Source organism: Nanorana parkeri, unplaced genomic scaffold, assembly GCF_000935625.1.
Source record: "Nanorana parkeri isolate BGI_ZX_2015 unplaced genomic scaffold, ASM93562v1 scaffold24, whole genome shotgun sequence".
NCBI lineage: Eukaryota > Metazoa > Chordata > Amphibia > Anura > Dicroglossidae > Nanorana > Nanorana parkeri.
The window spans coordinates 2,495,287-2,516,288 of NW_017306292.1; the positions used below are offsets into that span (position 1 = coordinate 2,495,287).

General features: G+C 40.7%; 1 protein-coding gene across 1 annotated transcript in view; it reads right to left on the reverse strand.

Annotated features, from left to right (window-relative positions):
• Nucleotides 1-1,979: 1,979 nt before the first annotated feature.
• GUF1 (GUF1 homolog, GTPase) overlaps nt 1,980-21,002 on the reverse strand; it is a 36,240-nt gene continuing 17,217 nt past the window's right edge. Inside the window, exons 8-17 of the mRNA XM_018564572.1 lie at nt 19,235-19,438; nt 18,565-18,704; nt 15,903-16,026; nt 13,531-13,663; nt 10,812-10,955; nt 9,572-9,705; nt 7,723-7,824; nt 6,897-7,016; nt 4,273-4,309; nt 1,980-2,293 (exon numbers count right to left, since the gene is read on the reverse strand). Coding sequence (XP_018420074.1) covers nt 2,156-2,293; nt 4,273-4,309; nt 6,897-7,016; nt 7,723-7,824; nt 9,572-9,705; nt 10,812-10,955; nt 13,531-13,663; nt 15,903-16,026; nt 18,565-18,704; nt 19,235-19,438 — 1,276 coding nt within the window. The 3' untranslated portion in view covers nt 1,980-2,155. The remainder of the gene's footprint in view (nt 2,294-4,272; nt 4,310-6,896; nt 7,017-7,722; nt 7,825-9,571; nt 9,706-10,811; nt 10,956-13,530; nt 13,664-15,902; nt 16,027-18,564; nt 18,705-19,234; nt 19,439-21,002) is intronic.

Here is a 21,002-nt window from a genome sequence, read left to right on the forward strand (position 1 = left end):
CCGCAGCCAGGAGGAATCCCAACAATACTGTCAAGATCCACCCCGCTGGAGGAACAGAGAGGGGAGGGATCCCTGCGGGAAGTCAGCGAGCAGCGCTATGTGTGTGTTCGCTGACTTCCCAATCAAGAGCCGATCTGTGACACCCTATAATTATCCTTTAAGCAATTCTGTTTACCATGTAACTTGCCTCCTGAAAACAAAAGAGGAGACCGGAGCGCCAATACTAGCGCTATGACTCTGGTGGAGTGGGGCAGAATATGTATAAGTATAGAACTCACCTGAGGGTGGGTGAGGACTCGCTTCAACACGGAGGTTAACTTGAAAGTCATAGTGTTGTTGGGCGGCATGGCCGTATCCGTCCCTTTGCGCGGTGGCGTGATGGACTAAGGTGGGAGTAATGGTAATAACAGGATAATGAGACTCCTTGGATCCCAGTACACACGTCGGATACCCTGGTCTGTATCTACCAGGAGCTGCACACCAATGCACGACACCCACTCTGTCTTCTTTATCCCCCGAAGAACGCTTATAACATTGGACTTCCTATTCTCAACTTGCCACCCGAAGCCTTCATCAGTGAGTTGGGATGTAGGAAGCATTAATGCTAAAGCAAGAAGTGGCAGAATGATCATTGTATTACAAGCTGGCCAAAATGACAAATCTTTGGCAGAAGCAGCACATAATATGTGTATTTAGCTGTGTGCCTGGAATTCAGCTTTCATCTAAATACCAGAACACGTACCAGTTAGTGAATATATAATGGGGTAGGGGATGACTCATCGGGCAGCTGTACTCAATTTTGGCAACTAGGATACAGGTACCATTACTAGCAATACAATGAGAGGCTGAAAGACTTGACACAGCATTGTCTTTAGGATGACCACAAATATATATTTTTTTTCACCTTTGGTAAAATTAGTAATTGTGTGGAATAGGCAATTGGTTTCATACGAGTATTACAGCTGCACACAGGTTACCATCTTCTTCAGAACTGCAGTCATTCCTTGCTTGACTACTTTGCCACATTTTACATCTGCTTTTTCTTCCCTCTTTTTTTGTTTGACTAGACAAGGGGTGGGCAACCCCAGTGCTCCCATTGTCATGCCTTGTCTTGCCTGTGGCTGTCAGTCTAGTTTAAAAGGAGAACTATGAGGCGAGTGCTTTTCACTCACCTCATATTTCTAGCCGACCTGTGACAATGAGACTGTCACAGGTCGGCTCAGTAGATCGGGAAGTGAGCGAACAAATACCGGCGTTCGCTCACCTCTCAATCCTGTCACGGCTCTCTGCTGTGACATGGGAGGGGCTGGATTCCCCCCTCCCCCAATGCTGACTGGCGGAACGGACGGGGGAGGGTCCAGCTGGCTCTGCCTCTAGATAAGCAGAGCCAGCTGTCACTCACGCAGCTGGGCGGATCCCGGCATAATTGTCGGGATCCACTTCAGCTGCGGTGTCTCAGTATACCGCGAGTTGTAGCCGGTATACTGAGCTTAGGGTAACGGGAGGACGCTAGTTTGTGTCCTCTCGTTACCCTAAGGAGAACTATGGGGAAAAGCCCAAACCCCATAGTTCTCCTTTAATCACCACTGGAGTGCCATGGTTGCCTACTCCTGGACTACACCATGCTGTTCATACCATACCAGGACACAGATACAGACACCAGGCTTGAGTCTGGGAAAACAACCCTCTTGAATAAGGGTTCCCAATTTTAATTATACAAAATGTATAAGAAAATAAAGCTCATAAAACACAACCCTTTTAAGGCCCATTAACACTTGCCCATTACCACAACATATGGCACTATGTGTGGTGCATTGCACTTATTGTGAATAGCACCGTACAGCAGGGGCTAATGCACTTCAGCACACCACAGCTTATAATGTGCATTATATGGTGTGTTGCATTTCTAAAACAGTCGTGTGGCTTTTTTTTTCCTGCCCATTATAGTGAATTGGCAGCTACCTTAGGATAATGAGTGTGGAAGAGGCCACATTAGTCTGAATGGGCCCTAGATTTTCTAATAATAGGCCATTTTCCTCCTATACTTTCATTTTAAACATGAGTCATACAGAAGATAAACTGTGGAGGAAGCATGGTCTGATGCATCGTGTTCATTGTAGAATATGTGGGGGGGGCATATAGACAGTTCATGGTGTCATTTGTCCGTCTTTCTTTTTAACACACTGATAAATGCATCTTTTGGAACTTCCACATTGCCAATTTTCCTCAGTTTCTTCTTTCCTTCAGCTTGCTTCTTCAGAAGCTTCATCTTTCTGGTGATATCACCTCCATACTGCCAAGAAATAGGAAACAAGTCAGTTGCTGCTACAATCTTAATTAGTAAAGTTCTTCTTGCAGTTGCTGAACTAAATGAATTGGAGGTGTGTACATGTAAAACTCCTGAGACACTAGATAATGCCACATGTTTAGCTTTAAAAGGAAACTGAACTCTGGAAGCTGTGCGCGGGTGCCAAACACCCTTTCTTTTCTGGAGGCGATCTTTCTCCATGTCTGACTTCCCCAGTGGAACACCCCCAAGTAGTACTTTATCAGGACACGTTCTATGCTCCCATGTGCAGAACCTTACATTTTTCAATATTAAATTGCATTTGCCATCTTGCAGCCCAGGCCCCAATTTTATCTCGGTCTTTTTGAAGTGAATTTTATGTTTTGAGAATTGACTTCTCTACACCGATCGGTATTATCCGCAAACACCGAGATTGAACTATTTATTCCAATCTCCATGTTGTTTATGAATAAGAAACAGGTAGATACTAAAAAAGTTAAAATACCTGAGTGTTTCTTATATATGGGCACCTTAAGACAGGATCACCCATGCTCTTAATTCCTACAATGGCCTAGGTCCATCTAGTAGGCGAGATGGTTTCATAGTATGAGGTACAGATTTTTAGCCAATACTCTCTCCCAGCAAAAAAAAAAAGTTACCAGTGCTAAATGCTCATTGCTTTTCTTTTATGAAAATGGAAACAAACTGAAAGTTAACTTTTACTTGTGTTGATGTGTGTTGCAATAAGTTCAGCTCAGTTCTAAAATGTTTTTTTTTCCTTTGTTACATCAAAGCCCAAAAAGGTGTGAATGGAAACTTTTAAAGGTTTGTTAAAGTCTAGAAACCCTTCCGCAAGCAATCCGTGTTCTGCAACTTTGCCATGTAGTGCTTTAATATTTAATCGGCTCAGACATATTTATGGAAGAAAACTGTCAAGCTTCGCACAAACTTCTGAGTAAGTGCTAAACAGATGACAACCAAATTTCCAAAACTCCCAAATTCTAAGCTACCAAAACAATAAAAGGGAAGCTTGAAACACTTTGATCATTGAAAAGAAATACAGAACGGAATATCTGAATACATTTTTCTAAATATACAAGTAGGGTACGCGTTCTCTGCATTTCAGGAAATCCCTTAGAGAAGGCATGCTTTTTAACTCCTGGGATGCAGAGAGCACAAAACAGAAATTTACATATAGTAAGGACCTGAGTTTGGGGTCCCTGTGGAGCACATAATTGGTTTTGAAAGTAAAGTGTAACCAAAAAAACCCCAATAGATTTGAATATATCCGGTGATAGGTGGAAGTAAATCTTTAAAGCAGAATTCCAAGGAAAACTATTAACTGCTCCTTTTGGTCTAGGGAGGAACATAAAGTTATACTCACTCTAACCTCTGTCCCCGCCTTTGCTGCCGTAATGGTATGTCCCTCTGCGTCCGCATGTCCAGCAGTCTGACACACCACTGTAAGTCACAGCTAAAGCTCATGCTCCCTGCTGATTTCACAGTTCTAGCTACTAATCAGCACGGGCGACTCAGACCACTGCAGAGAGATTGCAGCTTCCACATAGAAAGCAATGATCCTCTCTGCTACTGCATGGCGAGGGGAGTTCAGTTTGGTCTGGTGCTGGAATTCTAATAAAAATAGACATTTAGGAGCCCCTTATAGGGGCACCCACTGTGCAAGCTTTGCCCGGTTCATCAAGAACCTGGCTGAAATTCGCACAGTGTAGAGCAATTTTTAAATAAAAACTTAAGCTATGCTATATAAATGGAAACTTGTAACAAATATAAAGAAGGTGTTATCCCAATTTGGCTGCAAAAGCAGAAATACACTTTAAAAATGTTCAAAAAAGATAACAGATCCCGGTTATCTACATAGAACCAACATGTGCAGGAATCCATTACTATTAGGAGAAATCACAGAATAAACAAGGGTACTAAAGGCAATTCAAAAGTTGTCTCTATGACAACCAAGTATTACTTACACATTTTGCCAAAACGTTCTTTCTGTATGCTTTAATTCTGTAAAATTAAGTTTTTGTAAATATAATAAATGCCAGTAAAAAAAGTGTCACCATAATATAAAACTGTATAATTAAAAAAGATCCATAGAAAAGGGTCTAACCCAGCTACAGTCCCTAAAAAAAATGATTTACCTCCTTGAAATTTACAATGAATATAAAAATTAAAAAAAACTGATTGCACAAGTATACACCCCCCTTCAAGTTAGTATTTATTGGATAGAGAAATGACAGCCTTGACTTGGTGTGGATTGATCTCTATCAGCTTTGTGTATTTGGAAACTGCTATTTTTTCCACATGTCAGCTTGCATGGGGATCATGAGTGAACAGCCATGTTCATGTCTTGCCACAAATACTCTATAGGACTGCAATCTGGACTCAGCCATTCCAGCACATTAGTACGTGTTGCTTCTAAGGAATTCTTGTTTAGTTTAGTTTTTATACTTGGGCAAATACTCTCCTCTTGGAACTGTACATTCCCTGGCAGCTACTAGTTGTCACATCATCATCTGTTTATCGGGTGCTAAATATTCATCAAGGGTGTTTAGGTATGCAGTGCTGTGATGGTTTCTCTGTAGACATTACTGTTTGCCATATTGCATATTTACAGTATATTTTACTGTCCTGCCTGATCCTTTATTTAACTCTTAAATACAAAACTTTTTTTGTTGCACTTACAGGGTCATAAACTAAAATTGTATTCATATAAAAGAACTACTACTAATATACCGGAGTTCACAAATTACCAATGTAGATACTTCCATAGGTGTGCAGAGGTCTAGTTAGTTCGTTAGATATACTACTCTGCAGCCACGATCTTGTATGGACTTTGCTCACATCAGAACTGCTTTTCTCCCCATAAAGTTAATGGGGATGCAAAAGTAACCTAACACGAGATCATATGCAGGTCACCCATGAAGGATCTTGGAAAGTCTCAAACTTATCTCGAGGGAAAGCTGAAAGTACGCTGTATTCACCCTAAATATTTGTTTTATGGTGATTAGCCATTGCTGAGCTAGGGGGCTTTACGTGACTTTTCATCTCCGGGTTTAACCTGAAGAGTCAGTCACCAGTAAGGTATATAACAACTACACCTGCACATTTATAACAACATAAGGCCTAAGATTTAAATTCTCAACCTCTTGCCGTCCGCCCGTAGTAAAAAAACGGACGGACGGCACTGCTGCATTTGCGGGTTGCCGTCTCCAGACGGCAATTATTTTCTGCTCGCACGCGCCCCCTAGCAGGCACGCACGGGCAGAAAAGACCCGACGATTAAACAATTCCATTTACAAAAATAAATAAATGCACTGTTCAGAAAAGAAAAACATGTTTATTTATTATTATTATTTTTTGCATTGGAGCCAATAAAGCATTGCTACTGCGATCAGTGGATTGCAGGTGCAATGCTCCGGCTCCTTCAGATTCTTCCTCCCATCCATATCTGTACCGAGGCAAGGACATTAAGTAACAGGGACAGGAGGAAGGATGAATGGACTACAAGTGCAGTGATGTTACCGCAATTGTATTTAATTTAGAAATACTATTGAGAAGTCCTTTAGCGTCTCAGTTCACAGATCCTGTCAAAGGATCTGTGATTGGATGATGCGTCTGTGTGGGCTTGGCCGAGCACGCCTCGCCAAATAAAATAAAAAAGCAGCAGCCTGCAGCGAGAGGAACACTGCGATTCAGTTTAAGTATAGGAGGGGGTTTGCAATGCGACCATGTTTCATATTACACCCAAAATATGGTGTAACATGAAACGTGGTCAGAAAGGTAAACTTCGCCTTTAAAGTGTATTTGTAGTCCTTTTTTATTTTTTGTAAATATTTAGATAGGGGATAAATATTATGTGTACATTTGTTTTCACGTCTGTGTCCTCTTTCTGGAATTCTGCATTGCCTCCTGTCCTGGTCATAATGTTGTCACCAGGGCAGATTGCTTTAAGAGGAACACAAATGGTAATAAAACCCTTTAGCAGGTTGGGGAATATTAGAACCTCTGCTACCTTTTACTGCTGTCTAAATCCCCAGTGCAGATTTCTCCTCACTTTCTTCCACAGAAGAAAAATAAAATGAATGGTCTAGCCTCTCCACCCCAAAATAAGGCATGGGTTCAAAGAGTTACCTATTCTATCCAAAAGGAAAGAACAAGAAATACAATTCTGGTTAGAGATACAGTTTTGAGGCACAACTCAAAGGCACACTGACCTTACCTGGGTTAAAGCAAGTAAACACGCCTGTACCACCACCTGTCACGTACACTTTCTTCTACATCCCAAAAATCTGCTGGTTTACATGCCAGGATTAGTACAGCTCCTCCTGTATTTTTGGTCAGGACTCATTGACCACAGCGTTGAGGTCATGTCTCCACCCCACCCTGGAGCCGAGAGTACAGAATGTGGAAGAAAACGTACAGGACGGAAGGTAGCTTTGAGGCAAACGTGTATTTGGCTACTTTATTCCCGGGAAGGTTAGTGTGCCCAGAGTTGGGCTTTAAGCATAATTTACTTGTAGTTGTAATTGTTGACAGACTGATCATGAGGACATAAAATTGAGGATATCCATTTCACTCTCTACAGACTTACGTTTCTCTTGCGATGACCTTACTTCCAATAGCTGCTTGTACAGCGATTTCAAACAGTTGTCTTGGAATAGCATCTTGTAACCTTTCACAGATTGATTTACCGACTGAATAGGCTTTTTCCCTGAATAACAGAAGATACACATTTCCTTTATCATCTTTTTATCATATCTGTTGTCACAAAAAAAAGCTCTAAAAAAAAATGTGCTCATACAGAATCAAGGCACCTGCCACCCAGTTGTTCTAACAGACTAAACATCAGCGGAACCGGACTATTCTCTTTAGCTCACACCTGGCACACACACAGAGACGCAGACGTTTCACCCAGCCTTCAACCAAATTTATACCCCATTTTTACCAGATTAAGCCAGATCTACACAATTCCTCCCTCTGCACTCATGGTTAACTTCCACATTGTGTAATAACCCTTTAGATGGGTTTATCTACCATATCAGTAACCAAATTAGAGTATACCGAAAAACAGGATCGAACGGACTCCCAGGTGGAGGCAGTTCAAGGGTTAACTAAAGATTGGGACAAACCACAGTAGTAGAAAATTGAAAAACTTTATTCTAATAAATAGTAATAAGTGAACACAGCCAACAGCTTACTGTCAACTAATTAAAACCCATGATAAGTCAAGACTGACTGTAGGTGAAATGACAGTTGGTGGAATTTATAAAGTGATTATAAAGCACACAGGAGAGCTTTATAAATGCGCTAGGGTTGGTTTTGTAGAAAAGCGGTGGTATGGGTGCCGTTCATATTACTGCTTTATAAATGGATCCCTTAGTGTTTGTTTATACAATTTTCCTTGTAACACTTCTTACCTATGTACTATAGTCACTAGTTCTTCCACAGAGCGCCCATTCAATAAAATATCCATTCTTATCAGGTCAGCTGCTTGGTAACCTGCATCCTCATAATCAAAACTGAAAAAGGACAAAATGCACAAAGTAGAATAATCGGATTAGTTTGGCCTATATATTGTGTTATACGCACGCACGCACACAAAATATTTATACTGCAATATGAAAATAAAAAATTAGAAATTGCTGTGATTTACATAAAATGCATCATTTTACTAATTTACCTTATAAAGCAGTAAACGGCGTACAACCAAACATTACTGAATAATAAAATAATAAAAACAAGCAGGTTACCCTTGCAGTGTGGGGGTAGCCCCACTGCAAGGGTTAATAACATTTCTGCCAGGTTCTCTTTACACTGGTTTACAGGTAACACAGGCTGCTCCATATCAAAGTGCAGGATCATCACCTAAACAGAGAGAGAGAATCCGCCCCCTAAGTCCTGCATTTTGGGGAAGAGCAACTACTGTGAAGCCTAAAACAGCCAGGAAATTGTGTTTCCATTTTATTCGTTTGTGGGAATACCACTCTTTTTCCCTATATATGGCCAAAGATATCTTCTGAATAACTGATATGGTAACAGCCTGCCATATGGACCTCAGTTAATGAAAGATACAAATTCCTTGTTTGTCTGGCTGTCCAGTTTTGATTAAATCACTATACCAGCATTTAGGCAAATATACATTTCTGGCTTCCTAGGTCTCACTGCCAATTTCTTTAACTACAAAAATTAAGAATGCACAGATACCGATACTAGTCACTTGGTGATAAGGGAGCATGAGGGAGCGTGTGATAACTTGCCACCCTGCTTCCTGATTGGTCGGGAAGCTACCGAATCAGGAAGCCAGGAGGTGACTAATTACCCGCCCCCCTGGCTTCCTGATTGGCCATAAAGCTGGCTCCATGCTTCCTCGTCACCTGGTGACAAGGGAGCATGGAGGTGACTTCCTGGTCAATCATGAAGCCGGGCAGCGTGTAATGACTCACCACCCGGCTTCCTGAATGGTCGGGAGGCTGGCCAATCAGGAAGCCAGGTGGTGTGTCATTACCCGACCCCAGCTTCCTGATTGGCCAGAAAACTGGCTCCATGCTTCCTCGTCACCTGGTGATGAGGGAGCATTAAGACGGCTTCCCGGCTAATCAGGAACATTACACGCCGCCTGCCTTCCTCAATGGGATTTCCGGGGTATTCGGTATCGGTGAGTACCGGAAAAAATAACGGTACTCGATACTGAAAAAACAGTAGTGGTGTATCCCTAACTAAAATATATACCAGGAGTTACGGGCATACATCTTCTCGTTTCTCAGATTTTCCCTTGATACAAGCTGTTCTTGACAACTGCAGTGTCACATATTCCTGCTTTTTTTCCCCTCCTCTTTTCTGCAGGGTTGCTTTGTGGCTGTGACTTCTCATCCACTTATCACAAATATGTTCTTTATATAAAACTGTAATAAGCTTGCCACAAGCAGCATATCCCTGAAAACCCTCAACCCCACCAACTGCTTTAAAAAAAGTCCAGTCTATTTTTACGGTTTTAAAATTTTTACATAAATTATATGTTTTTAGCACAGCTTGCTTCAGATCTAGAGAGGCGGAGCCAGCTGCCAATCATGCATCCGGGTGGATCCCGAGAATATTGTGAAGCCAAAAAGTGGTTACCATCTTCGTGTGTTTACCTTCAGAGTTTCACCCAAAAACTTTAGTTTTGTAAAAAAAAAAATAGGTTTGCACTGAGAAAATGAAAGACTAATTTCAAGGAACAAATTGGCCTATAGGATATACAGAATGAGAAATGTCTGTGGGACTTGCCTTGCATATCCAGATGACAGAGACTTTAGGTTATCATAAAAATCCACCACCACTTCATTTAAAGGAAACAGAAATTTCAGCATGATCCTGTGCTCGTCAATATAGACAAAACTTTTGTGTTCAGCACGCCGGGACTGCAAACACAAATACATTTTAGTGATTTTAGATGTTTATTCTTGTACTTCTACACAGATTTACAGAATCCCACGTACAAGTGATTATAAAACATAAAGGTGCGACTTCTTATAGTATTCAGATTTTCATACCATCACTCATGCACAATGACCCTGCACTTTGGGTTTATGTCTTATGTTTCCTGCTCTCCATGGCTCATCCAGACTCCCAAGAGCTTCCACACCTAAACACAGGTATCACTGCAGCCTTGTATTTTCAGTCACAGAATCATAAATTCAATGCTATGGCAAAGAATATCTCTATATGCTGTTAACTGTCATCAAGCAGGACAAATCAGGAAGGTAGCAGCCATGACTAGTCCTGAGGCTGCATATAACAATATACATGATCGTTTGGTGTGTATTTAATATTTTATTTTGTTAGAGCCTAAATTTTATAGGAGTAAATCTATGGTGAAATTAAGCTGCATCAGTTAAATCTATGTTCAGCTGACAATTTTCAGCCCACTTCTTTTACCAAAAGTCGACTGAAAAATCGATGTTTGGCTTCCTATATTACATATGATTCTTCCTCCATTCCACATCATTCTTCCTCCATTCCACATCATTCTTCCTCCATTCCTCATCATTGTTGCTCCATTCCACATCATTCTTCCTCCATTCCTCATCATTGTTGCTCCATTTCACATCATTCTTGCTCCATTCCATATCCCTCCATTCCACATCATTCTCCCTCCATTCCACATTCCTCCATTCCACATCATTCTTCCTCCATTCCACAGCATTCTTCCTCCATTCCACAGCATTCTTCCTTCTAATCCAGCTCATCTCTACCAGCTCAGCCAACTCTTGTACTCCTCAGTTGCTTCGATCCACTCCACTGGCTGACACAAAGAGGAATATACAGAGTGGAGGTCCAAAAAAGGACAATGAAGTTCATCTCTCAGCAGAGAGTCAAGCCAGCTCTATAGAGCAAGGAAGCTTTGAAAGCAGACTTTTTTTGCAAATAAAGTAGAATAGCAGATGTCATATTTTCTATCAAACAAGATGGTGATGAATTCAATAGTTGCAGGTTCTTTTCAGCATAAAAAAAACAATGTACTAACCTGGCAAAGTGACATTATCTTTGAGAGGAACTCGTCTGGAGTGATGACTGTGCCCAGTATCATAGGTTCAAGGTATTCTGACACTACAGTCTTATCAGGAAACTCACAGGGATTTACAATTGTAATTTCTTGTGCTCCATATTCCTAAACAAACCCAGAAACAGCACACATCAGAGAAGCTTTGTGAGATCTATATAACAATTATGGTATATAAACAGCAAGAACTTCTCATGAATGGAGACAAAATATAAAACAACAGACAGTGCTCAGGGGTGCTGTAGGGTAACCATGAAGCAGAAATAGAACTCCACCCAAGTTTTTTGGGATGGAGAGGGGCAGAGTTCATTTCCCTGCTGGGTTTTTACAGCAAACCATGACAGATGCTCAGAAATATGAAATGTTTTCCTGCCACCCGCTCTCCCGTGGATGCACTCTGGCCGGTGACACAAGAAGATTGAATCTTAGTTTAGCAATATCAGTCATGACCATGCTGGAGGCAAGGGAAACTGGCTGAGGGACCTTTTAGCCACTGGCAGCAGCTCTGGAAAATGTCAGAGGATAGACATTGAGATGATGGCTGACCTATAAAAGACAAAGCTGAATAGAATAAGGGGCAGAGAGGAAACTGAGGAATATGTGATGAGAATATGATATGTGGCATGGCACACAATTCAGAGCACAAGCTATACATGTGGAGGACTAGTTAACCGAAATCAAACTATTTATGTTATGTGACAAGGCTATAAATATTTATCAATTATATAGATATTGACATATATCCTAAATTACACAGATAACAAGTTATACAGCTGACTGTTCGTATTGACGATATTTTCAGGTAAACATGATTTAAAAGGGTAATAATGAGAGATATACTCGTAAAGCAATCAGGATGTATTATCTTACAGGAAAATGCATCTGTGCATAAAGAAAGGCATGTTAACTACCAATGTTACTATTATAGATTCAAAACCTACTTACTATGCAAGCAGGTCAATTATACAAACTAAAAAGGCAAAACGTACTAAAAGTGTATTGCTAGAATATATTATTGGAGAAATAATTAATAGAGAACGAACCTCTGCCTGCGTCCCTTCACTTCATGTGAAATGGGCACAATAGGAAGCGAGTGTAAAATTGCCTCATAGACAGTTGTCACTAGAACAGGTGTCCCTGTTAGAATATTCCCTCTCACCTTCTGTTCTGCTGACAGCTCTAACATTTTGGGTCAGAACCTTTACCAGTGCCACGTGGCTTTTTTGTGAAAAGTGGTCTTTCACACAATAAATAAGGGATGCATTATATATCTATATATAATTGTATAATTTTTCACAGCTCAGTGACCTATATCGTAGAGTGTATGTTGCTTCTGTGTGGAGTTCAAACGGAGATACGGACCTTGACAGTTCACTCCTCTTCATTTCCGACCACATTCTGCAAAGGAGACGGACTGTTGATTGACAGCTCTTATCTCTGCTAAGGATGCACCGATACCATTTTTTTACAAATACCAAAAGTTTGCTTCCGGTACTCGTCGATACTGAGTAGTGATACCAGCTTGCTCGTTCTGTTATCTGCACCGATACTTGTATCAGCATCGGTGCATCCCTAGTCTCTGCACTTTCCTAACACAAAATAAGGCTCGCCTTCCAGTTCTTGTGCCTTTGCCAATTCCTGTAAAAGAATGCCGCCTCCCTCTGCATTGCTGTAAGCCCAGAAATAATGAGATGAGATAAGGGCTGTCAATCAAGAGGTTTTCTCCTTTGCAGAGCATGGGAGGGATGAGCCATCAAAGTCTGGATCTCAGTTTTTACGCCATAGAGAAACATGGCATAAAAATAACATACACTGTGGGAGTGACTGAGCTGTGAAAAATAATACAAGATGGGACTTCTTCTTTAAAGGAAGCCTACCCCTCCTCTACCAAATGACTGAACTTCTACCTTCTTCAGCAACCCCCCTCCTACAGTTACCTTTTGTATAATTTACACCTCCCTTTTAGATTGTAAGCTCCAAGGAGCAGGGCCCTCCTAACCCTCGTTTTGAATTGTTTTGTAACTGCTCTGTCTTGCTTTACATTGTAAAGCACTATTCAAAGTTTTGGTGCTATTTAATTCCTGTATAGTAGTAGTAGTAGTAATAATAATAATAATAATAATAATAATAGGAGTCTGTACTTTTCCCATTCAGGGGAAAGTAATATGTTAACTTAAAAGTGCCTGCAACTGTTCCCCAACATTGGAAACAACACAAATCTGGTTCATCTGGTTAAGAGTGGGCCTATGACTTCCTTTCCACTCCTCCCATGATGCAGTGCTAGATACCTGGCAGGCCAATCAATAGGCTCAAGTGATGTCATGAAGGTGAAGGTGGGGTGGGGGTGTTCCTTAGCCCTGTGTAAGCTCCAAGTCAGCCTTCTTGAAGCTTAAACCATGCTCACTGAACCTAATTAAGTGAATTACTGTGCCCTGAATGGGCAAAATACAGGTTCACTTTGAAATCAAATGTCAGTAACATGCAGGCTTACAGGAGCACACAGATGCATGCTCCAAGCTGTAAAAGGGAATGTAGAGGAACCTTAATCTACAGATTATGGACAGGAAATGGTTAATTGCTAAAGATTAACAAAGACTATTCTAAGCCAACAATGCTCTCCTTGTATTCTGACACACATGAATTGATAGGGGATGAATGTACTGTAGATCTGCACACATCTTACCTTGATAAGTTTTGGTGAGGAAAGCACTGCTTTGTATGGGACTGTTGGTGAGGTCATTATCACGGAAGCATTGTATTCCTGCTCCAGACGTTGGTTAAAAACCTCCATATGTAGAAGCCCAAGAAAACCTAACCTGTGCAGGTATATAGTTCGTGACATACATCATTTATATAGCTACTGTACCTGATCAGAGAGCAGCAATGTAAACAGGTCATGCAAAAAAAAATACACTCTTATCAAATCAATACATTTCTTCAGTTATTACAAGGGATGTACATTGGTTTGGTAAATATTTATTAGATCTAAAGTTATTTGATCTAAAACATTTGAAGAAAAGAACACATGAAACGTGTTACTATGTTTGGATGTATTTTCTCCCCTGAAAAAGTAAAACTTTCCATGCATGTCCTACTAATCTGGTTTAGTTTAGTTCAACAATTGTCAAACTGTCACATCTCCCAAAACGTATTGAAAAACATACTAGACATAAAGTGGTTAGAGTGCCATGCATTAAAAGGATAATCAAAACTGTCTAAATACTGTACAAGAGGCATTTGTATTGGTACTTGGTGTCTTTTGTGTATTTCTTTCAGATCTGTGCAGTAATCCAGCACAAAACCACTTCTGGCCTTCACTTACGTGAAGGAGCTTCCTGTAATAAAGACCATGCAGTGTATGGAACCATGTCTTCTGTGGAGCAGGGCTTAGGACCCAACAAGACAGTCAAATTATACAGGTTTTGGTGAAAAGGGACTAAAGCAATCTAAAAGCCTTCCACTGAATCAGTGCCAGCCAGCAGTTCTGGATGTGCATCTGTTTAACAGGGCATAAAGCAATGAGTTGCATGGCTTTGCTCATTGTCCTGAAATCAGGAATCCTCTTAGGTTTGGTTATGTGATGGAAAGAGACATGTGAATATTGCCTGTTCTAAGAGTGCTTTACTGCGCTATTCATGGATTCAGTTGGAAGGTTGTTTTAGCCCCTTCTCACCATAAGCATAAGGTCTTGTTGGGTCCCAAGCCCTACTCCATAGAAGCCATGGTTTCCATACACTGCCCTGATGATGGTCAAACAGCCTGAAACAGCTCTATGTAGTTTGGCATGAATGGCTATATTTGCACAGTACACCAGAGGTTCTTATTGTGCATCTGGCTGAAGGGCCGGTTCACTCCACAAAGAGTGCGTTCCAGAGTGCTCCCCCTCTGGAACATACAATGGCACGTTCCCTGCGTTCAGGGGCAGGAGAGGGTGTGGTGATGCGTTGAAGTGAATGGCACCACCCCCTTGAGCGCACCCAAACACGTGGCACATTAGTGCCTGCGTTCCAGTCCAGTGCAATCTGCAAAAATGCTGCAAGCACTATTTTTGCAGATCGCACTGGACCAGAATGCAGGCACTAACATGCCACGTGTCCGGGTGCAGGGGATCACACTGCGGGTGGGGGACATGGCTGCGGTGCCATTGACTTCAACGCCATGCCCCCTCCAGCCTCTGAATGCAGGGAGTCGGCCGGGTTCCAGAGGCTGAATGCTCTGGAACGCACTGTTTGTGTCGTGAACCGACCCAAAGGGGCATAAAGTAATAATTTTCATTGCTCTGCTCACTGTCCTGAAATGAGGAATAAGCCTCTTATTTTTGGGATATATGATGAATGAGACATGTGAATACCTTCTGTTCTAAGGAAACTTTACTGATCTGTGCATCAATTCGGTTGGAGGACTTTTATAATGCTTTACTCCCTTTTCGCCATAACCTGTATGGTTATGCGGTCTCATTGGGTCCCAAGACACTCTGTACTGATTATGGCCAAAAAGCCTGAAACAGATGTATGCACTAAATGGCTTTATAATATTAGGTTATATTTGCACTTTACACCAGAAGTTCTGGATGTGCATCTGGCTGAAGGAGCAAAAAATAAATAATTTGCATAGTCCTTGCTGTCCTGAAATGAGGAATAATCCTCTTATTATTGGAATATTTGATGGAATGAGACATGTGAATACCTTCAGTACAATATCAAAACCCTGACTACATTTCTGATAAACAGAACAAAAATGATATGTATTCATATAAAATAATATGCAGGCTTCCCAAACCAGCGCCGATAGTTTATGAATAATATAAAATAATTTCCAGTCATATTACTTTAGATACAAACAACAAACTTAATCATCTTTCAAGCGTCATCATTCTTCTCCTTCTTTGATGATAACCTAAGAATTATGCCTGTTTGGAATTCAATTTATATCAAATATCTCACACTTTCAGCTGATCATTAGAATAATATTTGACTTTTCCAAGATTGATCTGCTCTGTCATTCTTTGTAGACATACGAATACTGTTCTTGTATCCTATCAGACAGCACACTGACCTCCATCCTGCTCCAAGTGCTGCACTGCTGTCCCGGGTAACAGACACGCTGGAATCATTCAGCGTCAGCTTCTCCAAAGCGCTTTTCAAATTGTTATATTCTGATTGGTCCACCGGAAACATACCTTCCACAACACGAGACATGTCAAATAAAAACTGATACATATTTATCTCAAATTTTATTATCCAAATATTTTATCTCAGTTTATTATTCAGCCTAGAGAAAAAAAAAACTTCAAAGACAAACTGAAGAGAGACTTTGCATGCATTATTTATCACCATTGCGTATCAATCCGCAGTGCACCAACAATTCCTGACAATGTGGCACAATCCTGTCAGTGTCTGAGGTCCCAATGCTGAATCATTTTATTTAATTTTTTAATAGGTTTATAAAAATTATGGGGGCAATTTTTCAAATTGAAATTATGGGGGGAGTTTATCAAAACTGGAGCAGACAAAATCTGAAGCAGTTGCCCAGGGCAATCAATCAGCTTCTATCTTCAGTTTGTTCAGTTAAAGGAGAACTATGAGGTGAGTGCTTTTCACTCACCCTCATAGTTCTAGCCGACCTGTGGCAATGAGACTGTCACAGGTCGGCTCAGTAGATCGGGAAGTGAGCGAACAAATACCGGCGTTCGCTCACCTCTCGATCCTGTCACGGCTCTCTGCCGTGACAGGGGAGGGACTGGATTCCCCCCTACCCGCTCCGATCCTCCAGCGCTGACTGGCGGAACGGATGGGGGAGGGGGCGTGTACAGCTGGCTCTGCCTCTAGATAGGCAGAGTCAGCTGTCACTCACACAGCTGGGCGGATCCAGACATAATTGTCGGGATCCGCTTTAGCTGCTGCGTCCCAGTATACTGCGGCATCTCAGTATACTGCGAGCTGTAGCTCGCGGTATACTGAGCTTAGGGTGACGGGAGGACGCTAGTTTGTGTCCTCCCGTTACCCTAAGGAGAACTATGGGGAAAAGCCCTAACCCCATAGTTCTCCTTTAAGCTTTGAAAATGAAAGATAGATGCTGATAGGTTATGATGGACAACTGCTCCAGATTCTGTCTGCTCCAGATTTGATAAATTCCTCACTGTGTGTTCCTGCTAAATGCATTTGCAGTACAGTATCATTTAAAAAAAAAAAAAAAGAAAACCAACTGTGTAGTTCTTCATTTTCAAAAATAATTAAGTTAATTTTCTTAAGCATGGAATGAGACCAGCTGCCAATGATAGAATATAAAAGAATGTGTACAAGAATCTCATTAAAAAGGGGTCTACAGAGCCATTCGTCTTTGGACTCTTTCTGAACGTTTGTTCTGTCTGATTAGTCACAAAAATGAATGTTCTTAGATATATTTATTTCCTATGCTCCACAGCTCCATCTAGTGGTCACAATGCAGTAGTGCATTACATAGATGCAACCTGAAAAAAAAAAAAGTACAGTTTATCTAAGAACTTTCATTTTTGTGTCTATTCACACAGAACAAATGTTGTGAAAGATTAATAGGGTGAATGGTTCCTCAAAGTCTTTTAAAATTTGAATAGAAATTAAACTTCGAGAAAAAAAAAATCCACATATGTTTCTCTAAAAATTATTTGAGTTAAGGTGACAATAAATGAAGAATTTCAAGAAGGGTTATTTATATGTCAAACTACCCCATAACAAAACCACAGTGCAAATGTATCTGTGCCAACAAACGGGTTGGTTTATTAAAGGCTAATAAGCGGTTCACTTTGCAAGGGAATGTGGTAAAAATGCACATAGCAAAGAATACCCAATCACGTGCACGAAAAATAAAAACCAGTATGTTTGCTTGCACATGATTGGATAATGGAAGACAGCTGAGCGTCACCTCATTCACATAGCTCAGTGAAAAATTCCCTTGTAAAGTGAACAGCATTTTTTGGCTTTAGTAAATCAACCCCAATGCTGAACAATTCAAACATGCAGCTTTCCTGTGCAGAACCCCCTTCTCTGCATGTCACTGCAAGCAAGTCTGAGTAATACAGTATAGATGGAGGACATTTTGTAGTCAGGGATCACAGTTGCACCAAAGCACAAGTTTTGAAGAAAACACGGCATGGCTGCTATTCCTGACTGCATAGCAATGTATACAGAACAATATGAATGACAAATACATTAGTTCCCAATAATATTTTATTGGCTTGCCTAAGGCTGTGTTCACACTATATGCAGTAACCTGCAATTTTTCTGCACAATACATATGACATATGACAGAACACAATATAACCACTACATTCCAATGGAACCTGCTCAAGGTAAAACATATTAAAAGGAACAGAATTCAGTCTAATTGCTACTGAATGAGAGGAAATGTTCCCTAACGGCAGATTATATTTTTAATGTTATTCTCCTATTGCCAAGTGCTACAGAAAAGCATTCAATACTATGCATTAAGAGCAATGAACGAAGAGCAATAGCGATTACTATCACAATGTTGTATTTAATGCTTGGGGTGTGAGGACTCAAAGTCATGCCAGCCCCCATGTACATGTGTACCATCTATCAGACCAAGCACTTGAGGCCCACTTGGTACTAGTCAGAAATACATGCCAACTACCTTCTTTGAATGTCTGAATACAATGGACCTTATGGTTTTGTATTGACTATGAAAATTGTTAATCAGAACCCAACCAAATTCATCTCACCTGCAAACACCATTGGCTTTGCGGCTTTAAACCCTGGCAGTGGCGCCACTGGCTGCTTGTATGAATACAGTGTGTCTCCTATTTGTGCTTCTTGTACTTCTTTCATTCCAGCTACTAGATACCCCACCTGACCAGCGTACCTATGAAAAATAGGATCACTTAATAAATCAAATAAGAGTAATTCAAGCAAGTAATATCTTTTAGATCAAATGCAATAAGTGTCAATAAATATTATACATGTATTGCACAAACACACACAGAAAGCATCATTAGGCCTCATGCGTCAAACACGGGTTATCTGGAAAGTAAATACAACATATGCTCCCCAGATCATTTCTTCCAACGTTAAGATGTTCCTGGGTTTCACATAAAAGCGGACTAAAAAGTCCAGAGGTGCAGAAAATATTTTTTGTGTGTAAACTGAGCTAGACTGAACGCACCTAGACACTGCTGAATGTCTAGGTGTGCATTCAGCCATAGAAAAGCATTACATGCTTCCAGGTTAGAAATGAGCTCCAAATGTGCCTGGAAGCATGTATTTTAATTCCTGTGTGCATGGGACCTGAATAAAAACTTTTCACAAGTAGTATATAAACTGTAATTCTATATGTAGAACACCAGATCACTTCACCTACTAGTAATGATCTCCTAACAATATAAAAATACTTACAATTTATCAGCTGGCAGTTCCTCAGGAGTCAGTATGCCAACCTCACTGACTTCATAGTTCTTCCCGGAGTGAGCAGCCACAATTTTGTGGCCTTTGCTCACCTCCCCACCAAAGAGGGCAACATTGGCTACCACTCCTCTATAATGATCAAAGGTGGAGTCAAAGAGCAGGGCTTTAAGAGGGCTGTTCTGCTCAATTCTTGGCCTGAAACACAAAGAAATCAACTTCATCTAATATTTGATACTAAATCATTATCTTTAACAAACAGATATCGAACAACAATAAAGCAATACCCCAGACAACAAGCTAAATACATGATTGAGATACTATTTATTCCTGACAAGGTATGTGTGATTCCTTTCCACCACTTTGATTTTTGATGTCTCTGCCATATTTTGCTGTTTAGCTTTGCACCTTCCTGGTACTTAGGAGTGAGTCTGGTGTAATGATGTTGATTCATTAGCCATTACCCAATCACAGCTGTACTTTTAAAACGTTTTAATTCTGATTGGCGGCTTAATATATCTTTAACCCCCATCATCTTTCTTAATATTGTCCTACACACATTGGGGCTGTTTTTTTTTAAGGGTTTGCCTATTTTAAAACTGGGTGAATGCCATTCGCACGGCATTAATGCCATTAGATGGAGCCGAGGAATTTTCTAATCGCCATGGCTCTATCTAGTGGTAGCAATGTCAAGCAAACAGCATTTTCCCAGCTCTACACGGGGTGAACCTTTTTTAGTTTAGTCCTAAAGGTGTGCTTAATAAAACATCTCCTGCAAAACGTCAGCTAAATGTAATTGTAATAATACCTGCTTGCAAGTGACTCCAGTGACTTGGGACGCCCTCTGAGTGCAGGGGAGCTTTAGGAGAAATTCACCCCTTAGCAATCATGAGTCCACTATAGGCCCTCTGAGTGCAGGGGAGCTTTAGGAGAAATCCACCCCTTAGCAATCATAAGTCCATTGTATAGGTAGACTACCTGGCAATCTACCTGTACGGTGCCTCTAATTTTTATCTGGGCGTTGATTCTGTGCCATTGATTCAGTCCCACTTTCAATGGAATCCCTATGGTCACCAATAACCTAGTATTGTGTAGGTTAGTGTTATAAAGTCTGTTGATATGCTAGCTAGGTATTCTACATTTTCCAGTTCTGGCTTACTAAAAATGCATAGCATATGCACACTTTGATCATTCAGACACAAAATTATTCATACCCTTTTATCCAGTCTGATTGCAATCTCCTGCAAGTATTGTGTGCACAGACGTAGAGCTCTGCAGGAGGAGAGCTGCCCGCCACAAAATGACAAGGGGCTGCAATCCGCATTACATGCTGCAATCAACTGAAATTGATATAGAAAAGGAAATAGACTGGACTTGTGTCAGCCTTTGCTGAACAGAATTTGCAGCTTACTAAATGCTTTTACTTGGAAATGCTTTGATTCTTCCATACTCTGTACAGGATGGAGGAGACATCTGCTGGTTATATTTTCAGGCCTTAGACCATTTAGTTCACTTTTAATGAATTTCAAGTAACTTTAAGTGCTCTTTCAGACCTTTGCAGTGTATTACCACACTCACATTGATGTGCACTGCAAAATGTACTTGCATTTTAATGGGTTGTGACCAGAGGTGCGCTGAAATGGAAATTTCCAAACCGAAACGAAACCGAAACAAAATGTCAGACCGAAAACCGAAAATGTTTTTTTTTTTTTAATTTTTAAAATATTTTATTTTTATAAACCTTTTAATATTTATTCATTCA